The sequence below is a fragment of the Amblyraja radiata genome, chromosome 28, assembly GCF_010909765.2.
Source record: "Amblyraja radiata isolate CabotCenter1 chromosome 28, sAmbRad1.1.pri, whole genome shotgun sequence".
NCBI lineage: Eukaryota > Metazoa > Chordata > Chondrichthyes > Rajiformes > Rajidae > Amblyraja > Amblyraja radiata.
Genome location: NC_045983.1, coordinates 22,930,045 through 22,957,331, shown reverse-complemented (window position 1 = coordinate 22,957,331; position 27,287 = coordinate 22,930,045). Strand labels below are relative to the sequence as shown.

Genomic DNA, 27,287 nt, shown 5'->3' with positions numbered 1-27,287 from the left:
TAAAAATACATAATTCTTTGTAAATTATTGTAGTTGTGAGTGCCCTTGTTCAGAGAAAATGAGAGGATATTTCAACCAGATAATACAGGATGACACTGAAGGTAAGAAATTACAATCAGATAGAGAATTGTGATATAATGAGATTGTTTTCATTGGAGTAGAAAAGGCAGTTTGTGATTATTTAGATCCTTTTTTCTTAAATTATATAGTTTAGATAAGGGGAACAGATGCTGGAAAGGAAAATAATATTTAATTTGTTGGTCAGTTGGTGATGAAAACCCAAATGGGAGAGGAGTTGATGTTGGTGAAGTGTATCTTTCACCACAGGGTGAGATCATTACACATTAGATTTCAAGGGTGATGTATATCATTGATAGAATTATAATGTGAAAACAATTCAGACACTGGGTTCTGGGGATGGGGGTGTGAGCGGGATGGGAGGCGGGAGGCGGGGGGGGGGGGGGGAGATACGTTCTGTTATAATCATGTCAGTACATGTTCATAAATGAATGTTTACATTTTGTCTCATTGCAATATTTTTATTATTGTGTTTGTGTCTACATTTATTAATTTAATTCCAAACTGATGTTACAAAGGACATTCAAAGCTTATATTCAAGGCTATTGAGTCCTTTCCTAGACTTGAAGAGATATCCGGCTCCCTGGCTTTTGTCTGAGGCAGCCGAATAATTCGCAGGAGTCTGTATGCGCATGAGGAAAAGACACCGACTGTGTTTGTCACCACAATTAGCTCAATCAGTTGCCTGCTGTCCTCTGTTGCCAAAGGCTGTAAAACATGTTGTTTTTAGGCAAGTAAATTGGTTGCAATTTCCTTTCCTTTACTTTGGGATATTGGCATTGGTTTATTATTGCTGGGTGTTTGTTGGGTGTTGTGATATTTGTTACCAGGTGAGAGCTAACAGTTACTCCTCCTTGATGAAAGTGAAATGACAGAAGCAGCTGAGGTGGGGAAGGGAGGAGGGGGGCTAGTGGTGGGGGTCCCACTTGATGCTAATCCCTCTAATCAGATGGACAAGTGGGCTCGATGTGAAAGTACTGGGTGAGTGGAAATATGGGGGATGATTTGGCTTTGGGAAGACGATATCTGGCAGGGATTGCCTTAGTTACAGCCACATCTCTGCAACATTGGGAGTGACTCTTCAAGCTGCTATAAGTATTCTCACTGTAAGTAAAATCAGGCAGAACAAATACCAGCCTGGTGTAAAAAGCTTAAATAAATTGAAACAAAAGCACTGAGAAGTCTGTATAATCAAAAGAAAATGAAGGAGGGACATTTTATCTAATGCCCTCAGTGAAGTGAGGGAGGCAAATTGGTACACAATATTTTGAAGGGTTTCAAGGTTAGTTTCTTGTTTTTTTTTTTTTCATCATGTATCTATTCTTATGTGAAGTTAGGGCAATGGCAGCAATAGGGGTTTGTATGATGTGAGCATACATGGTCAAAGATTGGGAGTATGACATGGTTGGAGCTGTGCAGCACAATGAGCCCAACCTGCACTAACGGGCATCCGCTCCTGCTGAATGAGGGGAGCTGAAGGAAAGAGGAAGGACACGGCGAGAATAATGGGGAAAGTTAGCTATGCTTGGTTGGCAAACTATAGTATAAGATAGACAGGGATTAAGAAATAACATTATGTTATATTAATACATCGTAATTACAGATAGCTAATAAGATGGAAGAGGCAGATTGAAAGGTTGATTGCAGATTGCAAAGATTTTAGTCATGTCAGCATTTAGTATGATCAACTCAAGTCAGTGCTGGTCAAATTATTGAGCCCAAAATGAAAACAGAAACTGTGGAAAGCAGGTAAGGTAGCATCTTTCAAAAGTGAAATGTTTCAGGTCTAGGATCTTTCATCCAAATCCTTTCAGATTTCAGCATCTGCATTATTTTTATGTCTGTTTAGCTTAATGTAGTTCATTCACTTTTACATTGTTGGCCCTGGCAACATCTAACCATCCCTTTCACTCTTTGCAGCACGATATGGAGAGTCCCCATCTGGACTTCCTGGGTTCAGAATTGTTTAAGAAACTGAGTGGTTTCTCACTTTCTTTTACAGTTCAATAACTCCAGCTGAAAATTGCAGTTATGGATGTCAGAAGAGAGGGATTGGCTTTGGAAATGATGCCTGACGTGGTCACATGGCACCCTTTTAACCCTCAAAGGAAGAATGAGCACATCATTGAGGTTATGGATGAATGCCAACATTTATGAAATATTTGAGATAGAGGGAGTACCTTCATCACAATTCCAGCATCTGCATTTTCTTGTGACTTCAATATAAACCATGTTGAGGTGCCACCTGCTGGCTATTAATGAAACAACAGATACAAAGAGTATACGTACAGAGGTGATGATCTCTGTTTTTTGCTCATGATTCCAGCATCTGCAGGTCCGTGCGTCTACTGGAGGATCTCAGTGGGCTGAAGTGCCCAATGCTGAATACTGCAAGGACATTGTGATTATAAAATTGCAGTGCCAAACTGGTGCACTTACTAAAATCCATGAAATTCCCGGCAAAATAGTAGCATGCCACCCCTCAACCCCCGATCATCAACTGATTCTATAATCACCCCTGACAATCCCGCCAACAATCTCTTGAAACAAGTAACTGCAGATGCTGGAGTAACTCAATGGGTCAGGCAGCATACTTACAGAGATCAATTGGAACATTCTTCCACCCATATATCTCCTTCTGGGTTTACATTTATCTTCTCTTCTTTGCTTATCTGTTGAGTACTGTGTATATTGTGTGTTTACAAACCTGTTGTGCTGCTACATGAATTGTATTGTTACGTTCCGAAATAAACACTTGACAATCTCTTGACACCCTTTTGTCTCCTTATAATCTCTAACTTTTGTCACATACTCCACACATCTGCCAATCACCTCCCTTCTCCTCCATCCATCTATCACTTGGCTAGGTTTCTCTCACCCCCAACCACTCTTTTCCCTACTCCAGTCAGAAGAAGGATCCCAACCCAAAATGTTGTCCGTCCATTCCCTCCACAGATGCTGCCTGACCCACTGAGTTTCTCCAGCGATTTGTAATTTGCTCAGTGAAGGGTTTCCTGAGCTTGTGGATTTGCAATTTATACAGTGGCTGTCAATAATGAATCTAGGACAGGAATATACAAAAGGGCAAATCTGGAACTGCAGAGATCGTGGAGAGTTGTATGACTAGGGAAGAACATGGTAATACAGGGAAGATCACAGATAACTTGAAACAAAGCATTAAGGATTTGAAAATTGAGCTGGTTTTACAACTGAAACCAAATCTGGTCCACTGACAGTTGGTTTGCTTGACACTATCATCTTTCAGCGGAAAGATGAGCCTTATGGCATAATATCCCTGTAGTATGATCAACATCATGGCATTATAACCAAGCTGCATGACCAGCCACATGGTATCATGTTCCAGCAATGTGACATGCTTCTTATATCCTGCCCTCAACATGTTCATCCTCCTAGCTTCATATCCCAGAAATGTGATGAACTTCATGCCACTATATAGATTAGATTAGATTAGATTAGATTTGTTTATTGTCATTCAGACCTTTCGGTCTGAACGAAATTTTGTTTCCCTGCAGTCATACATATAATTTAAAAAATGACAAAAACACACAATCAACACAAATTTAACATCCACCACAGTGAGTTCACCAACCACCTCCTCACTGTGGTGGAAAGCAAAATCTTAAAGTCTCTGTCTCTTCCCTCTTTGTTCTCCCTCTGCGCCGAGGCGACGGTTCAAACTCCGCGGTCTCACAGTATTCACCGATCTCACTGTTCTCACAGTATTACAACTTACCAGTGTGTCCAACTACATGGTATTATATGGATTTAAAAGCTTTTGAGTAATATATGCCAAATGTGGGTAAATGGGACTAACTTAGATGCGACATCTTGATCGGCATGGATGAGTTAGTCCGAAGTTGTTTCCACGTTGTATGACTCTATTCCAAGCTCATGCTATGAAAACCTGGTGGTGAGAACAACCTCATGACATTGTAACCTTATACCCCAGAGACGCTACCACATAAATTTGAACCATCAGCATGTTAAACAAATAAAATTTATTTTATATTTTGATATCTTCAAGTAATTCTAATCAGGAATGTACAGGTGCACATAAAATAAATAGAAAATAATAGCCAAGGCTTTTAAACTCTCATATTCTTGCCAAAAATTCAATAGCACAACATCCTGTATAATTTATTATAATGTAGATTGTTAATGTCCAATTAATGCCATTGTATGAATAATATTTTGGAAAAGAAATTCAGTTCCGTTCCTCTTTTTCAGCTGTATCATAGGTGATATAGTGTCGCCAAGCATATAACTTAATGCCTGCACATTTGGATGCCTACTTGTTTATGTGACAGAACACATTTTAAATGGTTATAAAAGCCTAGAGGTAATTTTCTGAGGACCATAACTTACAGCAATAAAACTAAGTACTGCCTCTCGCATAACAGATTATGTTTGTCATAAAATTTACTATAAACTATTTCTCACTGGAAAATAATGCAATTTTAGTGCATATGTAGTAATTTGGTGCATAGAAATGTAAATTCTACATTCTTCTGTGGATTAACGCCATCCATTTCCAACATGTGCTTTGTAAGAAAAGTTGCCAGCAATCCCCGTAAGAATGTCCTTCACCTTGGATCTTACACAGCTGTGCAAATTACCTACACTTCTGGGGAAAGAATATATATATGTTTATTAATTTCAGAAGACTTAACAATGTAAACCAGAAAGATGAAAACATAGAGATTATACAGAAACGGTAAATCCATGCTTCCGTTATTCTGACATGAATCCTGACTCTAATTTAGGATTTATCCACTAATCAGGTAACAACCTCAGGAAAATGAAATTTTCTAACCAGTGGCTTCCAATTTAAAAGCACATAAGCCAGCAAAAAATATACAACTTATACTTCTCCAAGGCAACTTTATGTAGCAAAAAACTCCCGGTACTTAACAAGAATCTTTTATGACAAAATATGATATTTAGTCATAAGGAATTGCTCACTGAGGCTTTTCCCTGCTGGTATCAAAGCCATCCACCCAGCAACTGATGCTGTCCTGGACTGGATGTCTACCCTTGACCTACAATTTTAGGCTGTGCACGCCATACGCAAGAAGATAAGGAATTGTTACGCCAGATGACCAAAGGATTGCTCAGTTGTTTAGTGCATGAAAAGAGGAAAGATATAGAAACTGTTTAAGGTGTGAATTCTTGGCTTTAAGGATTATATTAGCTCAAGATGCAGCCACTAACCATAGACAAATTAGAGAGTGATCCAGTGCCCGGAATTAGGAGAATGCAAGTATTATAAAGTGGAACAGATTACAATGGCTACAATGGTGTTAGCTATTTTGAAAAGGATAAAAATGTAAAACTTACCTTAGATCCAATGAAGTTAACGTGAACAGTGAAAAGTTTTCAACCTTGTACCTTTCTTGTGTCAAACTTGATTGCTTTATGGCCTGTCTGCAAGATTTTGTAATGTTGCCCTTTATGTATCGAAAATTGGAACGGAAAGTGAACAAGTTATGCTTAACTTAAAAGGAACCCCTCTAGAAAACTGCATTTGCTTTTGGCCCATGAAGTATGTTAGTTTTGCATACCATAAATTGGATAAAATCCGATTGATGAATATGGGAACACTATTTGCATTACATGGGCCAAATTGAATATAAGATGATTTAGTTCAGGAACTGGAGGAGCAGTTGAAATTAATTTGCCAATTGCCAAGCAGAAAAAATACCTGTCTTGGAATAAAGTCAGGTAGGAGAAAATAAATTAGTTTCAATACAACCTCCCCACCGTAATTAGACACTATTGTCTTTTAATGCAATATGTTTGTTTCACCATTGGTGCCCATTAGAAATGGACAAGCAATAGCTTCTATTGACAGCTTGTTCAATGATACCTCAATAAACAATGTGACCATATAGCTTTAAGTATTTTTTAGCTTGCGGTTAGCAATAAACAAAGCTATTAAAAAGACCTTTGTTTTTGAAAATCTTGCAGGGAAAAAACGTTGTTATTGCAAGTATAAACTTTTCTAGCACCTGACCCCCTTTTCTTCCATTGACACAATTTTTTACTAATGTAATTTTCTATAACACAAGATTTCTTAGATACACAATTGTTGCGTTATAGCAGTACTTGTTGAAAGAAATATAAATCATGGAAAATGTTTACTTGGTTTGTACTTGGGATTCTATTATTAGAAATGATTTCATTAAAATGATGGGAGAACGATTTAAACTGTGCTTCAAAGAGCACAAAAATTTGATAAATAAAATACCGGGAACATTTTTCTTCAGGTGCTGAGTTCAGAAAAGAGGGTACTACTTTAAAAATGAAACTTGGCCATTTAGAAATATTAGGAAAGCAGATGGGATGGTTAATTCTTGTTCCCAGTAAGATTGGGCTTACTGAGACCACTGAAATTCTCCAAAATTAAGGTTGTGTTGGCAAGGTAATAAGGTTTACAGAACAAATGCAGGCAATTATATCTCCGGCACAAATCAGTCATGATTTACAGAATGTTAGAACAGCATCAAAATACTAAATGGCTCATCCAATTGAAGGTTCAATCCGTGCATCACATCATTAACTATACTTGTTATCTGTTTTTATTCCTTCAGCGATGTACATCTCCTAACATTGAAGTTTCAAATGTGACTGCACCAAGAAATATATACTTGCAACCCACCAATTCATGTTTAATGGACAACCTGCACATCGGTAATATCTTTAATGTAGGAAAAGTTTCTAAGGTGTTCAAATAAAATTTGATATCAAATAACACTTTTGGCAGGCAACTAAAAGGTTTGTCAGTGAGGTAGGTTTTAAAGATCAAGAGGTAGAGGAGATTTGAGGGAATCTCAGAGCTTAGAGCACAGAGAACCTAAAGGCAACAGTACCAAAGTGGGATTGTACATGGCTAGGTAAAGTGAAGTGTGTCAAATTAAGTGTAGTCAGGCATAAGTGCAAGACTGAAAGTTTTTGATAAAATAATTAGATATTTTCAACCAGTGGGTTTAAAGGATAAAAGCTCACTGAAACTGCAACTACCTCTGTAAGGTTGTTAGAAGTAATCTGTAACCTGAGACATGTGAAAAGAGAGAGTATAGAAATGATAAAATAATGAATAGCGATACATTGACATTGTAGTTACTGTATAAAATACATGCTAAGCCTTTCCCTTTCAGCAACCAGCTGATGAAAAATAACTGTGTAAAAAGGAACTGCAGATGCTGGTTTACACTGAAAATAGACACAAAGTAACTCAGCGGGTCAGGCAGCATCTCTGGAGAAAAGGATTAGGTGCCATTTCGGGTCGAGACCATCTTCAGACTGAGAGTCAGGGGAGAGGGAAACTAGAGATATGAAACATGAACCTCTTCAAATCTCTAGTATTCCTCTCCCCTAACTCGGTCTGAGGAAGGGTCTCAACCCAAAACGTCACCTAATCCTTTTCTAACATCCAGAGATGCTGCCTGACCCGTTGAGTTACTCCAGCATTTTATGTCTATCTTCGATGTAAAATAACTGTTGCTTTCAAAGTCTATTTTCTGCTGCATCGCAAGCATGGTTATTTTTTTATATATGCAAATGAAATATGAATATAAAAAACTAGCAATATTAAAAGAAACAAGAAAAAATGTTTATAAGGCAAAAGTTGTTAGTTATACACAGGTCAGCCTGAGTATGTAAAGAATAAAAGCACCATTTCAGAACAATTCCTTGCTACTTTACAGACATTACCTGGCCTACTCTATATGCCAGTTTATTTTCATATTTCCAGCATTTGCATTGTTTTATCCCCCTCAAACGTTCACATGATTGCAGCAGTAAAATACCTTGCAGTAATTATAAGAACTCAGTAACTACTGCAACCATGGGTGGATTTATGAGTTGCGGCTAATATGACAGCACCTGCAATCTTGAATTAAAAATTCCTACAGAAACTTAACATTCATTTAATTGCTTCTGAAACTGAACAAGATCACAAATCCTGTAATAGCCATAAGAGTCACTGTCATCTCCATTAGCTTTTGAAGATTCCATCTTCTTTCCATGTTTTCCCTATTTTTGCGATGCTGCTTCCTTCTCAAGCGAAGTAACTGCTCCATCTCCAGTTGTTTTCCATAATGAGCCTTGTAGAACTCATCGAAATTGAACTTTGATTTCCCATCATTTAACGTATCTTCGGAACTTTCAGCCTGTGCTTGTTTTACTGTTGAGACTCGGGGTTTGTTTGAAAGTTTTTTACCAACATGCAAATCTGCAGGAGTCAGAATTCCTCGATCGTACTTTTTCCTGAGGCTCACAGAGCCCAACACTGAATATGCTTCATTGATTTCAGTAAACCTCAATGCTGCCACCTCACTGCCTGCATTTCTATCTGGATGGTAAATGAATGATTGCTTGTAGTAAGCAGACTTGATCTGACTATGTGTAGCATTTGGAGACACTTTCAAAATTTCATAGTATATTGTGCTGTTCCCTCGTGGAAGAGGGACAGCATTATTTTCACCAAAATAACTCTTATCATTCTTATAGTAGCCATACATTCTGCATTGCTGCAATGAATTGATGCTAGAATAACGACGATGAAGATGTTGCCTACCGTCCAGAAGAAACGCACAAGTGTTTGAGCTGAATAACTGCTGAAACATCTGGATCGAAAGACCATTATGGCATTTGTCATTCACCTCCTGAAAAGTCAAAGCATGACAGGACCAACCATTTGCACAATTGGCAAGTCTTATAGTTGTTCGAGTATGACTGAAACTGAGGGTATCAACCAAAGGCCCGCAGTCAGCAGTCATTAGAAATTCCGTTCTTCCACCCATTTCACTTGGCTTCAATGAAGGGCATTCTTTGCTTAGTATCCCAGCTAGGCAAACCGTCGCAGATTTTAGCCGTGTTGGGTAGAAGGGCAACACAGCGAGGATTTCGGAGAGGAATTCCACTTTGCGGCTCCCAGCTTTTGCCGGTCCCCATCTGGCACTGTTTCTGACAGGTAACAGTGGCAGCAACGGCTCCACCTTTGCGGCCATCGCCCTTCTCTGGACACACTGCCCCAGACTCACTGCAAGAGGGCAAGATGAAGGCGCGCCCCCCACACTGCGCGCACCCGAACGGCCAAATGACCTTTGCCGAACAATTGCTGCCGTGGATCCCGGGTTATTCCCCGGACCCCGGCCGCACCTCAGGCTGCTGCTGCCAACGATAACTTTCTTTGTCCGGTCCCCCATGTCCCGGCCACGGTACATCAGTACACTCTGGCCGGCACACACCAGCGCCATCTTGTCCGGCCCACATCAGCGGGGCGGAACCTCATCCCGACTGATACCCGCCTGAATCTACCGCCCATCGAAGACAGCGCCTCATGAACACGTATGTACAGTACTAACAAATGCGCGTGAAAATCTTCACTCAGTTCCGCCCACATTATTCCGATTGACAGCTCAACCGACCAAGAAACAATTGTCAAACTGCACTTAGGCACCAAAATGCTGGAGTAACTCACTCAGCGGGTCAGGCAGCATCTTTGGAGAAAAGGAATAGGTGACGTTTCTTCAGATTGAGTTCCCCGACTAGTTCACTGTCTTTCTGATTAATTTTACTGATTGTATGTCCCGTTGTCACCTTCCCTCAGCTAATAATGAACCATTCTACATCTCCTTAGCATCGTCTGCTTTGATCTGCCGTTTTCACACCTTTCCCGTTCATCTCTCTAGTTTCCCTTTCCCCTGACTCTCACTCTGAAGAAGGGTCTCGACCTGACACGCCACCCATTCCTTCTCTCTGGAGATGCTGCCTGTCCCGCTGAGTTACTTCAGCATTTTGTGTCTATCTTTGGTATAAACCAGCAACTGCAGTTCCTTCCTAAACAATTGTCAAACTGCAGAAACTGGAGCATCTCTGGAGAAAAAGAATAGGCAATGTTTGTGGTCAAGACCCTTCTTCAGACTGAGAGACGGGAAAGGGAAATGAGAGATATAGACGGTGATATAGAGAGATATAGAACCAATGAATGAAAGATAGGCAGAAAAGTAACGATGATCAAGGAAACAGTCCATTGGTGGCTGTGGGCTGGATGTTAACGAGTTAACGCATGCCCAGCAATATCTGCCAGTTTCCAGGGAAATAATCGCAACACCGCATTCCTCCTTATTTCTTTGTATTTCTGCAAAATATTATTTTTACACGGCCATCAGCTCTCCTTTATTTGTTTCTGGCATTGACATACACCAAGGGATAATTCACAGTTGCTAATTAACTTAGTACAGGTACCAGATCTTTGGGATGTCATGCCAACTCCACATAAAACACCCAAGATCAGCAGCAAACTTGCTGGAGCTGTTAAGCAGCAGACATATCTGCTGTACCACTAGACCTTCAGTCCCATCAAGGATATTCTTATTGTCCCACATCGACCTCATTGACAAGGAAGGACATTCTTGCTATTGAGGGAGTGTAGGTTCACAAGGTTAATTCCCAGGATGGCGGGGCTGAGAGAATGGAGCGGCTGGGCTTGTATACTCTGGAATTTAGGATGAGAGGGAATCTTATTGAAACATATAAGATTATTAAGGGCTTGGACACGCTAGAGGCAGGAAACCAAGGGATAATGTTGGGGGAGTCCAGAACCAGAGGCCACAGTTTAAGAATAAGGGATAAGGCACTTAGAACGGAGATGAGGAAAAACTTTTTCACACACAGAGTTGTGAGTCTGTGGAATTTTCTGCCTCAGAGGGCGGTGGAGGCCGGTTCTCTGGATACTTTCAAGAGAGATCTTGATAGGGCTCATAAAGATAGCGGAGTCAGGGGATATGGGGAGAAGGCAGGAATGGAGTACTGATTGTTGATGATTAGCCATGATCACATTGAATGGCCTACTCCTGCACCCATTGTCTATTGTCTCCAGTCAGAACCCAGAGTCTGGATTGAAAGCAAGTCATCTTCGATCCTGAGGGTAGACACAAAAAGCTGGAGTAACTCAGCGGGACAGGCAGCATCTCTGGAGAGAAGGAATGGGTCTGAAGAAGTGTCTCGATCCAAAACGTCACCAATTCCTTTTCTCCAGAGATGCTAGCCTGTCCCGCTGAGTTACTCCAGTTTTTTGTGTCTATCTTTGGTTTAAACCGCCATATGCAGTTTCTTCTTACACATTCGATCCCGGGGAATCACATGTGAACTTTCTCAAACTTACTTGGCAAACTTGTCAGGTTATAAAGATGGAGAATAGACATGCTGATCAATCACCTGATGATTGATTTTGAAGCATCATCATATTTATATTCGTAAATATTTTGCAATACGAAATGTGTTAACATCCCGTATTAAAACATGCGAAATAAAAGCATATTTCCAGCGGTATCTATCATGATAAACATGTTAAAATATTTGGCCAATTGTCTTGTTTAACATTTACTTGATAGATTTTTTTAAATGTGGCTAATCACGTTTTATTAAGTATATGAACAATATTAGCATGATGCTAAGAATTGCAAGAAGTTTCCGACCAACTTTTCCTAATCTCTCCACTATCTGGTTCCCACCTATTTCCATGTTTGTGCAAAGCTTGTGTAAGCCATGTATTAGCGAGCAGTTGTTGCATAAGTATAAACTCGGTGCAAATCAATCAGGCATTTCTTGTAATATGTCAATAACCTTGCGGGAAGGTCGTGATGACGTGTGCCAGCCACGTGCCAGCCCTGCGTCAGGGTGACGCCGAGCGCATGCGCAGAGCGAGGCCGGGAGCGGGACTGGACCGCGCTCGTCAGGAAAGCGAATAAAAAGTTTTTTTTTCGCGAAGAAGATCGCGGATGAAAAAATGTCGGGACGGTCGGTTAGAGCGGAGACTCGCAGCCGGGCCAAAGATGACATCAAAAAGGTTATGGCCGCGATAGAGAAAGTCCGAAAATGGTGAGGAGGTTTCCGATAAATACTTTCTTCTTATTGAAGGGAAAGATGAGGTCGGGCGGGAGCGAGCCAATGTGACAGCGGAAGTGACGGGAGGGCGTGGGTGATTGACGTTTCTCTCGGCCAATTGTAAGGGGTGGCAGGTCTCGGTTCCTCTGGCAACCGCGTCACAGCGCCGACAGGTCAGTGAGGGGGTGGGACTTCCTGTCGCTCTGCAGGGGGTGGGGGGGCGCGTTGGGGATCTACCTGCGGCTCAGTCTGCCCATGTCTACGCGATCTCCCACTTGCTAAACACTTTAACTCCCCCTCCAATTCCCATACTCACCTTTCTGTCCTGGGCCTCCTAAAACTGTCAGGCTGAGGCCCAATGTAAATTGGAGGAGCAGCGCCTCATATTTCGCTTGGGCAGCTTACAACTTCAAGTAGCCCTCTCTCTCCCTGCCTCTCCCATCCTAGTTCTCCGACTAGATTCACTGTCCACCTGATTACATTTTACTGATTGTAAGCCTCGTTTGCATCATCCCCTCAGCTAACAATCAGAAACAGAATCAGAATCACACTTTATACCAAGTCTGTTTTACACCATACGAGGAATTTCATTGGCCAGGTCAGTCATACAATTAAAAGCAACAAATCACTCAAAAACACATTTTAACATGAACATCCACCACAGTGACTCCTACACATTACTCACTGTGATGGAAGGCGAAATAAAGTTCAAGTCCTTCCTTATGTTCTTCCTCGGTCGGGGGCCTCAAGCCCTCCGTTGAAGGGATGGTCTTGACTCCCGTAGCCCTTGGCGTTCAGGCCCTCCGCATCGAGGCGTTCAGCTCCTGCATCGGGGGTATGTCAGCCCCGTGCCGGGCGATCAAACCTCGCGTCAGGGCTGGTCGAGCCTTCCGCAGCGTTGGAGCTCCCGACTAACCTCTCCCGAGACCGCAAGCCCTTGATGGTAAGTCCACAGTGGTCTCGGTGGGAGAGATCCCAGGCAAGGGATCCGCTCCGATGTTAAGTCCGCGCCCTTGGTGGGGCACACGATAGTCCGAGGCGGTTCCCAGCTCCAGCGATGGTAGGCCGCAGAACCCGGAGAATGTGATCCGAAAATTGATCACATCTCCGGGAAGGTAAGAACTTGAAAAAAGTTTCCCCCGATTTCCCCCCATCCCCCATCCTGCCCACATTAAACAAACCGAAGAACATTAAAACCAACTTTTAACAAACTAAAAAATAACAAATAGAAAGAAAAAACGAACAGACTGCCGGCAGGGCTGCCATCTCCCCAGCGCCCCTGGTGGTCAATGAACCATTCTACATTTCCTTGACCATCCTCTGCTTTGCTTGGTCGTTTTCACACCTTACCAGGCACAGAAATCGCTATAAAAACATGGGGGGGGGGGGACACAATTTATCGGCGGCCACGAGCGCATGCGCATGTGCACACACTCACACGCGAGGCTTCGGCCATGGGCCCTGTGGATGGTAATACCGGGAGCTGACCTGGTTGGTGATCGACTCCAAACTCCAGCAACAGCAGCTTTGTCCACCCCGAATCGTGGGGCTTCAATCGTCCCGTTCGCGGGGGCTTCAATATCGGGAGCCTTGACGATCGCCTTGACGCAGCAATCTGGCGGTGGAAGATCCCACGGCCAGCCGAGCCGCGCGGACGGGCCGATTCAAGCTCCTCTTGATGATCTTTGCTCCACCAGGACGTCTCATTCTCCAATCACCGCGCTCTATCCTCAGTCCCCCCCCCCCCCCCCCCCCCCCCCGTGTAATGTGGGCATTCTGTGTAATGGTTGTATTCTGTACAGCGATCAACCTGCAGGAATGTGCTTCTTGACCATTGCATAAGAAGAGATGGTGGTGCATTGCCTCGGCGCACAGTTGAAGTTCTTGGAATGCTTACAAGGTCTTTGGTGGCTGTGAGACATGATGGCATCATAGGATAGAGAATTATAAATTCAAGAGCACCTGATCTTGACTTGTGTTGTTGAGAAGGTTGCCAAACACTTGCAGCGCTGATTTCTCTCCCACATTAACTGCTGAGATGTCTGTGCCAACGTTGTCAGCATTTCATGAGATGTGTTATTCTTGCTTAATCTATGTGGTATCCAGAAAGTGGGCTGTGAGATTATATTGATGGTGACTGCATTCTGTGTTATAGATCATACAACATGGAAACAGGCCCTTTAGCCCACCATCCATGCCAAGCATAAAGCACCTGTTTATCATAAATCCTATGCCAATCCCAGTTTTGTTCTCCATACGTTTTCTTTTTTTTATTTCCGAAAATAAACTTTAGTTAGAATAAAAAATATATACAAAACAAGAACTGTGTAAAAATTCTTCCAACATTCTCAGCCTCTATACATATGTTCATTTGCATTGTATTTGGTAGTGATTACAGAACTATCATTGCACTAGGCACCCTTGCCACACATGTGGCCTCATGGGGTGATATCTCTTCCCACGTTTGAGGGGTGCTTCCACCACACCCTGCCCTCCAATGTGCTGTAGCTGAAGGATCCCAGACTGTGGTCTTCCCCCACAGAGCCGTGGTGTTGCCTGCACCAAGGTTTAGTACATCCCTCAACATATACTCCTGCAGTCTGGAATGGGCCAGTTGGCACCATTCCCTGTTGGACATCTCACTCTGCTGGGAGATCAACAAGTTTTGGGCAGACCAAAGAGCATCTTTCACTGATGATCTTTCAGCAGCCCTTGATATCCAGCTATGAAGGTGGCCCTGGGAACAGTCCCTAATTTAGACTGTTACGGAGCTTTTTGGAATAAACCATGACAAAGACCCTTGCATTTTACTCTAGACTCTCTTTATAAATCCACACTCTGACATTTCGCCAGACAGGCTGGGCAGTCTGCTCAGGGAACCATGCCACAGGATCCATCAAGTCCTTTTCCTGCAGTTTCTGCAGAATGTTCTGTGCTGACCAATGCCTGATAGACTATTTTTAACAATTTCCTTGAGGATCTATCATCAACATGCTCGTAAAAGTTTGCAGTTGTCAATTAAGCTACCAATCTGCATGTCCTTTAGGACATGGAAGGAAACTGGAGCACCTGAGGGATATTCAAATATGTTTTTTCAAATCTTATAGTGATTTTGAATTTTGGGTGGATTATTTTGGATGGTAGTAGGCTTGCAGTGCACGTGGGATTGACCAAGCTTGGGGGCAAATATTTAATTTTCTTTGTATCAGATTGATCATGTTTGATTTTGCAAATAGTAAGTTGGTATAACAGCTTTTTCAATTGTGTTATGTTTGTATTTGGCCCCTTGGTAAAGCAACAGTGTCTAACTACTGTGAATACGTAATGAGCTGAGGTTTACAGGAGCCAGAAATTTACAAGCACTGCTAATTGCTGATCTTCCTTCCGTCACTGATTGATATCAGTACCAAATGGCTGGGGATTTAAAAAAAAATGTTTTACATAGTCATTTAATGTTTTTTATTACATGTGGCAAATTCTATCATTTTGTTTTGGAAATTTATGTTGGGAATTCTGATTTCTTGATGTTATTTTGTATTTATTGTTGCCTAGGTTGGCTTTTTTGCTATTTTGGATTTTTTTCTATGTGGTTTGGAACTTATTGAAATCCAGCATGTATATAAATTGACCACATATACTATAAACTCTAAACTTCCACAGGGAGAAGAAGTGGGTGACAGTCGGTGACACATCACTGCGGATATTTAAATGGGTACCAGTGACTGATCCCAAAGAGGTAGGTGGAGATGAAAAGTCTTCTATTTATATCTCATAGTCATTCATTTAATTGTTGTAAAAATTAAAATATCAAGAGTGTTTAATTGTCATATGTCCAGAAAAATAATAATAATATTCTTACTTGCAGCAGCATAACATATGTAAGAATTGTACTCTGTAAACACCATAATACACATCAAAAAAGTTCAATATGTAAAAACACAAACAATAATAGTGCAAAGATAAGAACAATGTCTCCAAGTCTATGAGGTTGGGAGCTTAGTTGGAGATTGTCGTGTTTAATACCCTTATGGATGTTGGGAAGAAGCCACTCCTGAACCTGAACTTACAGTTTTCTTGCCCCTATACTTTATTCCCAATGGCCGGAGTGAAATGAGAGCGTGGTCAGGGTGGTGTGGGTCTGTGATGATGAGACTTGTGTCTTTCTGAGACAGCGACTCCTGTAGATCCCTTCAATGGTGGGGAAGTCAATACATGTGATGGACTGAGCAGCCAGTGTTCACTATTTTTTGCAATTCTTCGTTCCTGGGCGTTTGAGTTATTGAACCAGACCGTGATCCAACCAGTCAATATGCTCTCTGTATTAAGGCTATGTAATAAACTTTTTTGGACATATCAATTCATTTCCTGCCGGGTTAATTCCACAACACTATTCCTCATACCTTTCTAAAAGTGCCTAGGGGCATCCTTCAGTAAAATCATTGGAAACTTGGCATGAGAGTATCTCTGCTTTCCGACATGGCCTTTTGTTTTTATTCAATTTCCTTCTGCTCTTGGCCTTAATAACTGATCAAAGTCTGATATATTTGCTCTACAGGAATTGAGAAACACTTATCACTATCCTTGACTCCTATTTTTCCATTTCTCTTTTCAAAAGGATGTCCGAGCTCCCCGAATGACTCAGTTGGTAAGTGCACTGGTTAATGTTCATCAGTGTTGTCAATTTGTCTGTACTGTTTTAATTGATATCAGCTTAGATTGCTTAATAGAGTATCTTTCTACATGTCAATAGAAGCGATCACTTGCCAATTTGAATAGGCACCTGCAGTTAAAGTAGCAGCTGTGTTCTCGAGGAACAGTGGTGTCTGATTACTGTACGGAGGCTACATAGACTTTTTTTCCCCCATTAAAAAAATACTGATAAGAAACAACACTGCATCAGTGACCACCCCTTTGTCAACTGTGCATCCTTCCAATCTCTTCGATACTTGTCTTCCACTGCAAGTTCCACTTGTTTCTTTCGGCCACTGGTGATTGTGTCTTCCACCATCCATATCTTGAGATCCTGGAATTCCTTCTCAGGTTCTTGTCTTTTAAAAAGTTTTTACAACCATATTTTAGAAACATGTCTTGGTTTTATATCTCTGTTGAACTTGAAACAATTATTGCTTAAAAATGTTTTTGTTGTGTGATTTGGAAGGGTTTTTTTCTGTATAAAGCCCATACGAATGCAAACTAGAGGAGAAAGTGGTTGTAATTGCTTGAATTTCTTACGTTTTTATTGGGAAGGAATTCTAAAATTTATCTCAACTGTTCCTTTTGTTGAGCTAGTCCAGACACCATTTTTTTGTGCAACATTCGCTGTCTGTATTGCATTTTAACTGAAACAGAATTGTATTCTCACCTCAGAATTCATTCATTTGTGAAGTTAGTTGATAGCACATTAGCAAACAATTTTGGGAACTGATGGCATGTAAAGCTTTGACGCGGTGTGATTGTGGGTGAGGGAGTGCATCAAGACAATGTAAGTATTTGAGTTGGAATCATTTTTATCAACTTTCAAAGCGCCTTCTTTTCACTGAATGCAGTTAAAAAAGCCAAAAAATCATTTGTTGCCAACCTTCCGGGTGAAATGATTGTGATGGGTTTCAATGGAGGGGAAAAGATGAGAGGAATAATAAAGTGCATTGCTCGTGTTTCTTTTCCCTTGTTGCATCCTTTCCGTTTGATTTAGGAGAAACCAAAATCAAAGGGCAATCTTGAATCAAAAGGGACAAAGGGAGATAAAGGCTTCCCATTGCAGCCTGTATCTGACAACAGTTCCTCTCCTATTCTTCTGGAGCTAAATGGTGAGTGCATTTCAAACTTTTTTTTATGGTGCTCTAAGGATTATATGGAGGTAATTTGCTCTACTTGAGGAATGCTAATATTTGAGAAATTGGATTTGTTGTCAGTTGAAGTGGAAATAATATTTTTTTAATAATAATTTGTGCAAAATCATTTTTGATAGCTTTGTATGGACTTGTGTAGTGTGATGCTAGACCTAGTGTAGATATTGGGTATCTTCACCTGAAAGAAACTATTACACCAGTTAAGAATTTTCATGCTCATTCACCCCCACCATATAGTAGCTCAAAAATGTATATTATTAGATGTCCTTTCTTGTCATATGAGATTTGAGCTTTTAATCAGTCTTTGGGTGCTAATGCCAATTGGTGAAGCTATTTCATGTGCTTGCTACGTTGGGGCATTCCCATGTTGTTCTTCCAACATATATAGTACAGGTGCACAACCTTTTATCCGAAAGCCTTGGGACCTGACACTTCTCGGATTTCGGAATTTTTCGGATTTCCGAATGGAAGATTTTTAGCGTAGATTAGGTAGGTAGCGCGGGCGGCTTGAAAAGTCTGGAGCGGCTGCCTCCTCCCCGGAGACCGGGGAATCATTGTAAATCATTACTTAAATGTTAGTCAGTTAGTTTGGAGGGAGAACTGTTGAATTAGCTCGTACAGTGGGACAGCCCCATAACTCAGCAGGACAGGCAGCGTCTCTGGGGAGAAGGAATGGGTGACGTTTTGGGTTGAGACCATTCTTCAGCCTGTGCCGTTCAGATACTCCAGCATTATGTGTTTTCCCTCAATTTAAACCAGCATCTGCAGTTATTTCCAACACATATATAGTAGCTGCAGTGTTACAGGCCTTGTTAAATATGGCGGAATGCAATACACAAGATGCTCTGGTCTCAGTTACTTGAACTTCTTGAGAGTCCACTCTCTTGGAAAGCAAGGCCATGCCATTGCAGTGAAAGATCGAAGCATGAATAACTCTTGCATTGGTAGCACTTTTGCTGCCTGTTTCGGGATCAAAGTGATAGAGACAGAAGCAAGAATTTCATTGTCCTATACAGGGACACATGACAATAAACTCACTTGAACTTGAACTTGAACTTGAGAAGCTTGGAATTAATAGACAATTTGTATAAATAACCAGAAATGTAGGATGAGTGTCTCTGAGCCGGCAGGTGCAATTACCTTTGTTATTAATTTCTAATTAAATTCTCTGTTTTTTGCAACTTTTTGGGACTCAGTAAATCAGTGGAATGACACTGACCTTGGATTGAACCAAAAGGTTTTTTTGTGCCTAACTAGATAATATAAGTGACGTCAAGGCAAACTGCTGTATTTGGTCATGTAGAAGAAACGTTCTGGAGTGCTACAACAGACCAGATTCATCTGCACCATCCTCATTTCCATGACCACCCCTCACAATTAGGAAAAAAATAACTTTGAGTGTCAAATAATGTTGTCTACGTCGCATTAACTTCTGGGCTGCTTACATGTTTACTGCCGATCCATGTTTACGAATGTATCTCTAAATTTTAGTCCCCTTAGTGGAAAGATGAGGTTTCTCACGGTACCATTCAATAAGAACAGAATTCAACAGAGCAAGGCAGGTGCTATTCAACAGAGCAAGGCAGGGTTTTCCCAGTGTCCTGAGATTTCTGTTTTCAGGCTATTGAAGGATATAGTTTGATTGAGAGGAAATAGAATTTGTGTCCCCTCTAAATCCTTACAAAGTTAAATTGTTGGTATTTGCTCTCTAAATCTATGCTGAAATCAGTAGAGCAGCTTGGGCCCATATCCAAGCAGATGTTAGTTCTCCGTGGAGTAGGGTGAGAAACTAGAGAATGATATTGAAGTATTTGTTGTTGAAGCTAATCGGGAAACATTGTATTGTTGGATTGTTTTACTGCCTATGATAATTTCCATTTGATTTTAATGTCTTTCCTTCCTAATTTTTCAGATGAGACTAGTAATCAGAGTTCCCTGTCGGATGCTTACCAGGTAAAAGTGGACAGCAGTACAAATTCGAGCCCAAGCCCAGAGCAAAGTGAGCCTGTCAGCCCAACACTTCTGTCTGATTTTAAAGCAGATGACTCTCAGCCTCCCATGCTTGGGCAGGAAATAATGGAAGGTATGAAGAGCATTAAGAACTATTGTTCTTGTTAATTATAATAAGGATGAACTATCAAACTATTAATTGGGCATTTAGAATGATGAGACACTTTAGAACAGTTGTTTGAGAGTACTAAATTGTGAAGCGCATATATTTGGATAATCCTCTGTTCTAGTACCCTTGGGTGTAAATAGAGCATAAAGATCTCCTGGTGTTCTGATCAATATTGTTCTCTCAGCTGACAAAGGAGTAAATGGGATGTTACTGTTCTTCGTGGCATCTTGCTGTGTGAAAAGAGGCTGCCACAGTTGCCTAATGATTCCCCTCCGCCACCATAGATGAGGCTCACACCAGGGTCTCATCCATACCCCGTAACACTGCTCTCTCTCCCCATCCCCGCACACGCAACAAGGGCAGAGTCCCTCTGGTCCTCACCTTTCACCCCACCAGCCGGCAAATACAACACATAATCCTCCGCCATTTCCGCCACCTCCAACGTGACCCCACCACTCGCCACATCTTCCCATCTCCTCCCATGTCTGCCTTCCGCAAAGACCGCTCCCTCCGCAACTCCCTCGTCAATTCTTCCCTTCCCTCCCGCACCACCCCCTCCCCGGTCACTTTCCGTTGCAACCGCAAGAAATGCAACACCTGTCCCTTCACCTCCCCCTCGACTCCATTCAAGGTCCCAAGCAGTCGTTCCAGGTGCGACAAAGGTTCACCTGTATCTCCTCCAACCTCATCAACTGCATCCGCTGCTCTAGATGTCAGCTGATTTACATCGGTGAGACCAAGCGTAGGTTGGGCGATCGTTTCGCCGAACACCTCCGCTCAGTCCGCAATAACCTACCTGAACTCCCGGTGGCTCAGCACTTCAACTCCCCCCCCCCCCCCAGTCCCAATCCGACCTCTCTGTCCTGGGTCTCCTCCATTGCCAGAGTGAGCAACAGCGGAAATTGGAGGAACAGCACCACATATTCCGTCTGGGGACCTTGCGTCCTTATGGCATTAACATTGAATTCTCCCAATTTGGCTAGCCCTTGCTGTCTCCTCCCCTTCCTTAACCCTCTAGCTGTCTCCTCCCACCCTCCCATCCGCCCGCCCTCGGGCTCCTCCTCCTCCTCCCCTTTTCCTTCTTTCTTCCCCCCCCCACCCCCCATCAGTCTGAAGAAGGGTATCGGCCCGAAACGTCGCCTATTTCCTTCGCTCCATAGATGCTGCTGCACCCGCTGAGTTTCCCCAGCAATTTTGTGTACCTGCCTAATGACTATATTGCCTAATCAATTGTGTGATTTAGTTTAAAGACTGTGCAACCACAAACTGTCGATCTTGTTGTGGAAGGACTGGGTTAGATACTAATAAGATGTATGAACAAGAATGGGGCTCAGTGCAGGTTTAAAAGTACCTTGCCAGAAACAAATGTGTGGGTCACTTATCTCCAGGGTGACCATTTAATCCTGAAAACCATGTAGCTCAGATGAGTTTATTTTATCTTTATAAAATGTCTGGATCAATCATTACCTCAAAAATGAAATGAATCCCATTGAGAGTAACACCAGGAATTGTACTTCACTACCAGTGTATGAACAAAGAAATACAACATTGTGGAGCTCAGTCTTGATTATTCTCGGCAGACTTCACAAAGGAAGCAATGAATTGGTCTGGCCAAATACACAAGTTATGACATGTCCCCGATTCCTCTGTACAGAGTTGAGGTGCACATGGTTTTGGATTGTGCATTCTGCAGACAGATTTTGAGCAGATTGTGGAATGTGCATTTTGCATGCAAAAGTAGAACTCATTGGAATTTACATCCTCTGTCAAAACAAGGATACAGTAATTCTCCAGGCAAGCATAGTTTTTATTTATTAAAATGTTTTCAATTTATTGATGAAATATTAGTAAAAAAGCTACTTTGAAGGCAATTTGCAGTTCTAATTTTGTGTTGTTTTGCTCAAGTTGCACTGTTCCCTTGCTCCTGTTAATGGCTCTACTATTTTATTTTTATGCAGCAAGTGGACAGTGTGGTTAAAACAGTTATAATTTCTTAATTCTCTCTCACAGAACCTTCCCTTCCTTCCTCAGAAGTAGGAGATGATCCCCCAATGCTCACAAAAGAAGAACTGGTTCCATTACAGCCTCAGGTAAGCTAAGAATACACTGTGCATGGGTACACGTGTAGGGAAGGTTCAGCTTGATGCAATTAAAGTGAATATTCATTTGCATTGAGTATCTTTAATTTTGCAGAAAGGCTAAATAATAGTTATGTTTATAATACAAAGTTGTTAATATCATACAGCTGAAGATGAGGTTCATCTTCAGGAACTTCAGGATTATGGAAAGGCAGTACACCCAAGCCTGTTTATGGATGAAGTTTTATTTCCATTTGTGTTTCGATCTGAATTATGATTTTTATATCATATAATTGTAATGTATAAACGATTCCCAAACCCTTTTTGATTTTTTTTCTTCAACTTCTATTTTTGGCAATAGGTTGTGGAAGAGGAGGATGATGAATATTCTGGTGCACCACCACTGAAGAGGGTTTGCACAGGACAGAATGCTGTGACTCAGCCAGTAACTGAGAGCTAACCCAGAATCAAAGCAGGCTTTCCCATGGTACCCTCTGACTTACCATCACTGACTGACTTAAAAGAATGTGATATTTATTTTCTACTTTTAATGAATTGTGATGCATCTGATTTGGGTGTTTGAATTTAAAATGTTTCTTTATTGCAGGATGATGTCCCTTTTGTTATGCAACAGGAATGGCTGTGGTCTGTGGCTCCATTGGGCCTTCCTAGTTGAAGACACTTTTATATTGATAGTGTCAAAAGTAGCACTAATCTAAAGGAAGTGTCCTGCTCACCTCTTAACTGGGTCTAGCACCAGCCTTTTTCTGGGACAAGAGTACCCATTGGAAGAAATAATGGGCCTCTGTATTGACCCTCAACAGGGACTCACTGCAAAGTGGTACAGTACAAAAAGATGGATTGAAGATCCCAGTCTCTGCTCTTCTGGAGTCTCAGCATCAATATGAAAGTGCCTTGACACTGAAGTGCCTCGATATCTTCACCCAATGTTTAAGTGAGCTGACTGAAGAGGAATTTGTGTGCTGTCAATTCTTGATTTTATACATAAATATGCAGTCTTCATCCTCGTTATATCCATGATATAAAGTTAGACTCTCATCTGTATTCAATGAAGTAAAATTGAGTGCAATTTCTAATACAAAAGGGTATTGAAATTGTATATAAACTTTTTTGAAAATCTATATTTCTCATGATTTTACAAAATTTGCTTATGATGCAAAAAGCATTAGAACAAGCTGGTATGGTTACCTTTTGATGTATTAATTTCCATGACATTGAATCAATTTTAAGTACCATTAACCCAGACTTGCATTTTTCTTCAGGGAGAGGCTACAGATGATTTTAGAAAATTATTTTCTTGAAAAGAGAAATTGATCTCCTATATGATCGGGTCAATGTTTATGTCGCTACATATGCTGTGGTGCATGAGATAATGTGTGGCATACTAACGAGAGTTATAACTTTTGCATATGGATCGCTCATGTGGATTAGTATGGCAATTCATTCCCTACATATTTGACCAGCTGTTAGTACTGATTTGCCTACGCTTGCACAGCCAAGGTTGACTCAGTAAGGAGTTGCTACATTAAAGAAGGATTAGAATCCTTAATCACCCATCAACCTTTCCTATCAATACTGATCACATCCTTCAAATCAATTTGTCAGCTATCATTTGCAGCTGATTTTTAAAACAAACTGGTTCCTGATTGAAACAAAATTAGATTGAATCCTTGTTAGGTTTTATAGCAGGCAATACTGCTCCATTAACAAGTTTAGAAAAAAACATGAACAAACTAGCGGATGTGTGGAGATTTCGGAGACATAGCCATGGTTCCAGTGTATTCTACGTAAGCATATCACAGCATTTTGTAATTTTATTTTGAAGATGTCACTGTTTACCATCAGTCATTAGTTGGGTTGTTGCCAATACACAAGTATTTTGCAGAAGCACATTAGGCTCACAATGTAGAATGATAACTTCCGTGTATGTACCAGAGGAATATTTGCATCCATGATCTATCATTGACCCCACAAGAGTCAGTGTCTGAAATTGAGAAAGTTGGTAAAATAAAACTTCAGACTATATTCAATCCTATATGGTTTTCCCTCTATATTTTTTCTAAACAGCTTACTTATTGATTCTTTTAACACCAGAGTGAGAATTTTTTTCCATAAAAACAAAAATGGCTAACAATATTCAATAGGTCGGGCACCATCTGTGGAGAAAGTTACTGAGATACTGAAAGATACATTTTGGATTACTGTCCATCCTGATGAATGCCAATTTTATACCATTATCATGATTCATAGCTCGCCACCTTCCTAATGGAGGCAGCTTCTTTGCATGGTGCTCTTGCCAAACTTTGCTCTTTTCTGACCTTGGGAAATTACATAAAAATAAATGGCCTCATTGGAATTTCCAAAACTTGTGCACGTAAACCTTGACGTGGTGCATGCCGATCACACAGTTAGCAGTGTTTGGTTGTTTATTTTTATTCTGGAATGCTGTTGTACTCATTTTTAATTATTTGTTTTGCATCAACATTCAGTCAACCCATTTGCAAACATCCTTGCATCGTTCCAACTTGGATATGATTTATCATCTTGAGAAAAGTGAATTATTTCCATTTCTGCTGCTAAATTAAACATTGAGTGAGATTATCATTTTATTTTTGGTTAGTCATTGAAAGTTTAAGTAACTCCCTAAGTATCCAGATGTCCATCTATTTTATCTTTTATATTGCTTTAGTACTTTACTTCCCAGTTGCTTCGCTTTGGTGATAAAGTTTCACCTGCCTTTGCATCTTATTCCTAACTTCCCTATTTAAAAAAAAAACTTTATGTCCTCTATTTGTAGTGTGCTTGATTGGTTCATTTTACATTCTTATCTTTTATAAAGTATTAAATATTTTGTGTGAAATGAAAAATATGGATCTTTTAATGTTTTTTTTGTGATTGTCCCATTGGAATCTCAATATTACTTGCTGCTCTAAGTAGCATATCTTTTAACCAATAGGTCATCTTTCAGAATCTATGAAGATGAAAGATTTCCTAATTACAATATAGACACTCATTTTTCATGGAAGTGAAGACAGGACAATGTGAAAAATGTTCATATTTTGTATTTGCTGATAAATGCATAGATATATTTTTGAATACAATGATAAAATAGACAAATCAATTTGTATTGAGTATTTTTCTTTAGTTTGCTTCAGAATGCATGGAAAGTTGCGCAAAGGAGCAGAAACCAGACAGTGTTCCAGAGCATTCAGATTTTGTTCATAAAAATGTTTGAAGGGCAACAATTGATATTGCGTAGAGCATAATGGGTCATTCCTTGTTTGGTGACGCAAATCTCACAATTTGTAACTCAACAATTTAGTTTGAGTAATCTCAGATACCACCTAAAAATGAGGAATTCTAAATGTGTGTATGAATAGCCATGATCATTATTCAAGCAGAGGAACATTGCTTAAAGTCTTTACATGTGCATAACCATGAATTAATTCAGACTCTCCAGATTCTTCAATTGTTTAAATGGGTTTCAAACAAAAAAACATACCATTCTTCAATAGCTTTTCTGCAAATTGTATTTCTGATGTTTTGTACCTCCTAGGTTTACCACACAATGAAGACTCATTTAAATAAGTTCTCACACTTTGTGACATTCCAAAGAAATATGATTTGAATGGCATGTATTAACTCTTGGGTGGATCATGGTATGTAGACAACACTAGTACCATAGAACACGATGCACATGTGAGACATTAGATTCCATTGCACAGCCCAAAATCTAAACAATAGGTTTGCACTTGTTTGGTTTAAGATAATATTTTTCATTGTTTTTTGTTCCTTAAAAAATTTGAAAAGGGTGGCACCATTCTTGGCGATCAATACAGGCACATATGCAGATTTAAAAAAGTATTATTGTATTGAAGCCATTTGCATTGTTCGGGAAAGCACGCATGAAAGTTCAATTCTAATATTTACATGGGCACTCCAGAATGAGTTTTGCTCTTTTACTGCCTTTATTGTGTAAATGATTGTAAAATAAAAATATTGTCAGAAGCATATAACACGAATCACTGGTATGTGCTTATTTGACGAAATGTCATTTGAAAATGCAAACCGTAATGTCAAAAAGTACTTCATACCTCAAAGGTTATGTGTTGCCTTTCAAATTGTAAAACTCAAATTATTAGGGGATTGTTATTCAAAATGCTTGTGAAAATAAAGTGTTGAAATGAATTAAAAGAAACACGTTTTATATATTTTATAGCCATATATTTTATGTTGGCCTTTTTTCATATGGAAAATCACAACAGTGATTTTTTTAAATTTAAATTACAAGTGATTTTTATTTTTTCATGATTTCAATTATTTAATCTAATAATTAAGGTAAAGTTGTGAAACTGGTTACAGCTAATTACAAAACAGAAAAATAGAGGATTTATGTTCTACAGGGATAGGTACTTAATTATCTATTGTAATAGTTTGGTCAGGTGATTGGAGCAGAATTATGCCATTTGGCCCATCAAGTCTACGTCATTCAATCATGGCTGCTCTATTTCTCCCTCTTAACCTCATTCTCCTGCCTTCTCCCCTTAACCCTTGACACCCATACTAATCAAAAACCTATCTATCTGCCTTAAAAATATCCATTGACTTGGCCTCCATAGCCTTCTGCGGCAAAGAATTGTATAGATTCACCATGAAAAAAAATCTTCCTCATTGTGTTTATTCACTTGTCACCTACCCAGAACCAATCTGACATCTGTAGTCATGCCAGTGAGCCATTCTTGGTGATGAGCTTTAAAGTCATCCATCCCAAACTCATTCTGTGCCCTTTATAATTCTGAGTATTTCATCCAATGCTGCTTAACCTGAACGAGCACCAACTCATCAGCTAGTTGAAGACAGAAAGAGGTGTTCTTGCTTGTGTTTAGTTTGAATTCATAGGTTCCATAAGGCTGGGTTTCAATTTTGAGTCAACCACATTGCTCTGTGTTCAGTCACAATATATAAACCACGCAAGGAACAATGTGGTAGTTTTCTTGCTACTGATCATCGTGGTAACATTTGGCTCCACTTCAAGCAATGCTCTAATGAGAAAGTCAGTTGTAGATACTGCATGTTTTATTGGTATTATCAGTCACCTCAAAACCATGTGCCGATGCAAATTTTCCTTGATCCGTGGAACTTCCAAGGATTTGAGAACGGAAAGTTAGTATATTAGTGTATTTAAGACTTTCCACAATTGAAGACCAGTGTTTGATATGGAATCTACTT

The 27,287-nt window shown here is 40.4% G+C and overlaps 2 protein-coding genes across 6 annotated transcripts; one reads left to right on the top strand and one right to left on the bottom strand.

The window, feature by feature from the left end:
- Nucleotides 1–4,082: 4,082 nt before the first annotated feature.
- dnajc30 (DnaJ heat shock protein family (Hsp40) member C30) lies at nucleotides 4,083–9,184 on the bottom strand. The gene has a single exon (XM_033046056.1). It carries the CDS (start codon nucleotides 9,108–9,110, stop codon nucleotides 8,028–8,030), a length of 1,083 nt encoding a protein of 360 aa, XP_032901947.1. The 5' UTR covers nucleotides 9,111–9,184; the 3' UTR covers nucleotides 4,083–8,027.
- Nucleotides 9,185–9,192: 8 nt separating this feature from the next.
- Nucleotides 9,193–26,256, top strand: bcl7b (BAF chromatin remodeling complex subunit BCL7B). 5 transcript variants are annotated; one of them, XM_033046060.1, is made up of 8 exons: nucleotides 11,780–11,985; nucleotides 15,652–15,727; nucleotides 16,607–16,636; nucleotides 17,684–17,798; nucleotides 19,753–19,923; nucleotides 21,991–22,049; nucleotides 22,399–22,524; nucleotides 22,645–26,256. In XM_033046060.1, the coding sequence occupies exons 1-7, from the start codon at nucleotides 11,894–11,896 to the stop codon at nucleotides 22,495–22,497; spliced, it is 642 nt and encodes a 213-aa protein (XP_032901951.1). In that variant the 5' UTR covers nucleotides 11,780–11,893; the 3' UTR covers nucleotides 22,498–22,524; nucleotides 22,645–26,256. The 5 variants fall into 5 exon arrangements, with proteins under 5 accessions (XP_032901953.1, XP_032901949.1, XP_032901951.1 ...); XM_033046057.1 differs by having other exon boundaries at nucleotides 11,782–11,985; nucleotides 21,970–22,049; nucleotides 22,645–26,067; XM_033046062.1 differs by lacking the exon at nucleotides 11,780–11,985 and adding an exon at nucleotides 9,193–9,450 and having other exon boundaries at nucleotides 21,970–22,049; nucleotides 22,399–26,256.
- Nucleotides 26,257–27,287: the final 1,031 nt, after the last annotated feature.

What these genes read in the sequence shown, in the direction of transcription:
- dnajc30 (XM_033046056.1), bottom strand. Translation starts at nt 9,110, where the DNA reads ATGGCCGCAAAGGTGGAGCCGTTGCTGCCACTGTTACCTGTCAGAAAC.
- bcl7b (XM_033046057.1), top strand. Translation starts at nt 11,894, where the DNA reads ATGTCGGGACGGTCGGTTAGAGCGGAGACTCGCAGCCGGGCCAAAGAT. An exon ending in CTCCCCGAATGACTCAGTTG is followed by an intron (nt 16,637 to 17,683) that starts GTAAGTGCACTG and finishes CGTTTGATTTAG; the next exon opens with GAGAAACCAAAATCAAAGGG. An exon ending in TATTCTTCTGGAGCTAAATG is followed by an intron (nt 17,799 to 19,752) that starts GTGAGTGCATTT and finishes CTAATTTTTCAG; the next exon opens with ATGAGACTAGTAATCAGAGT.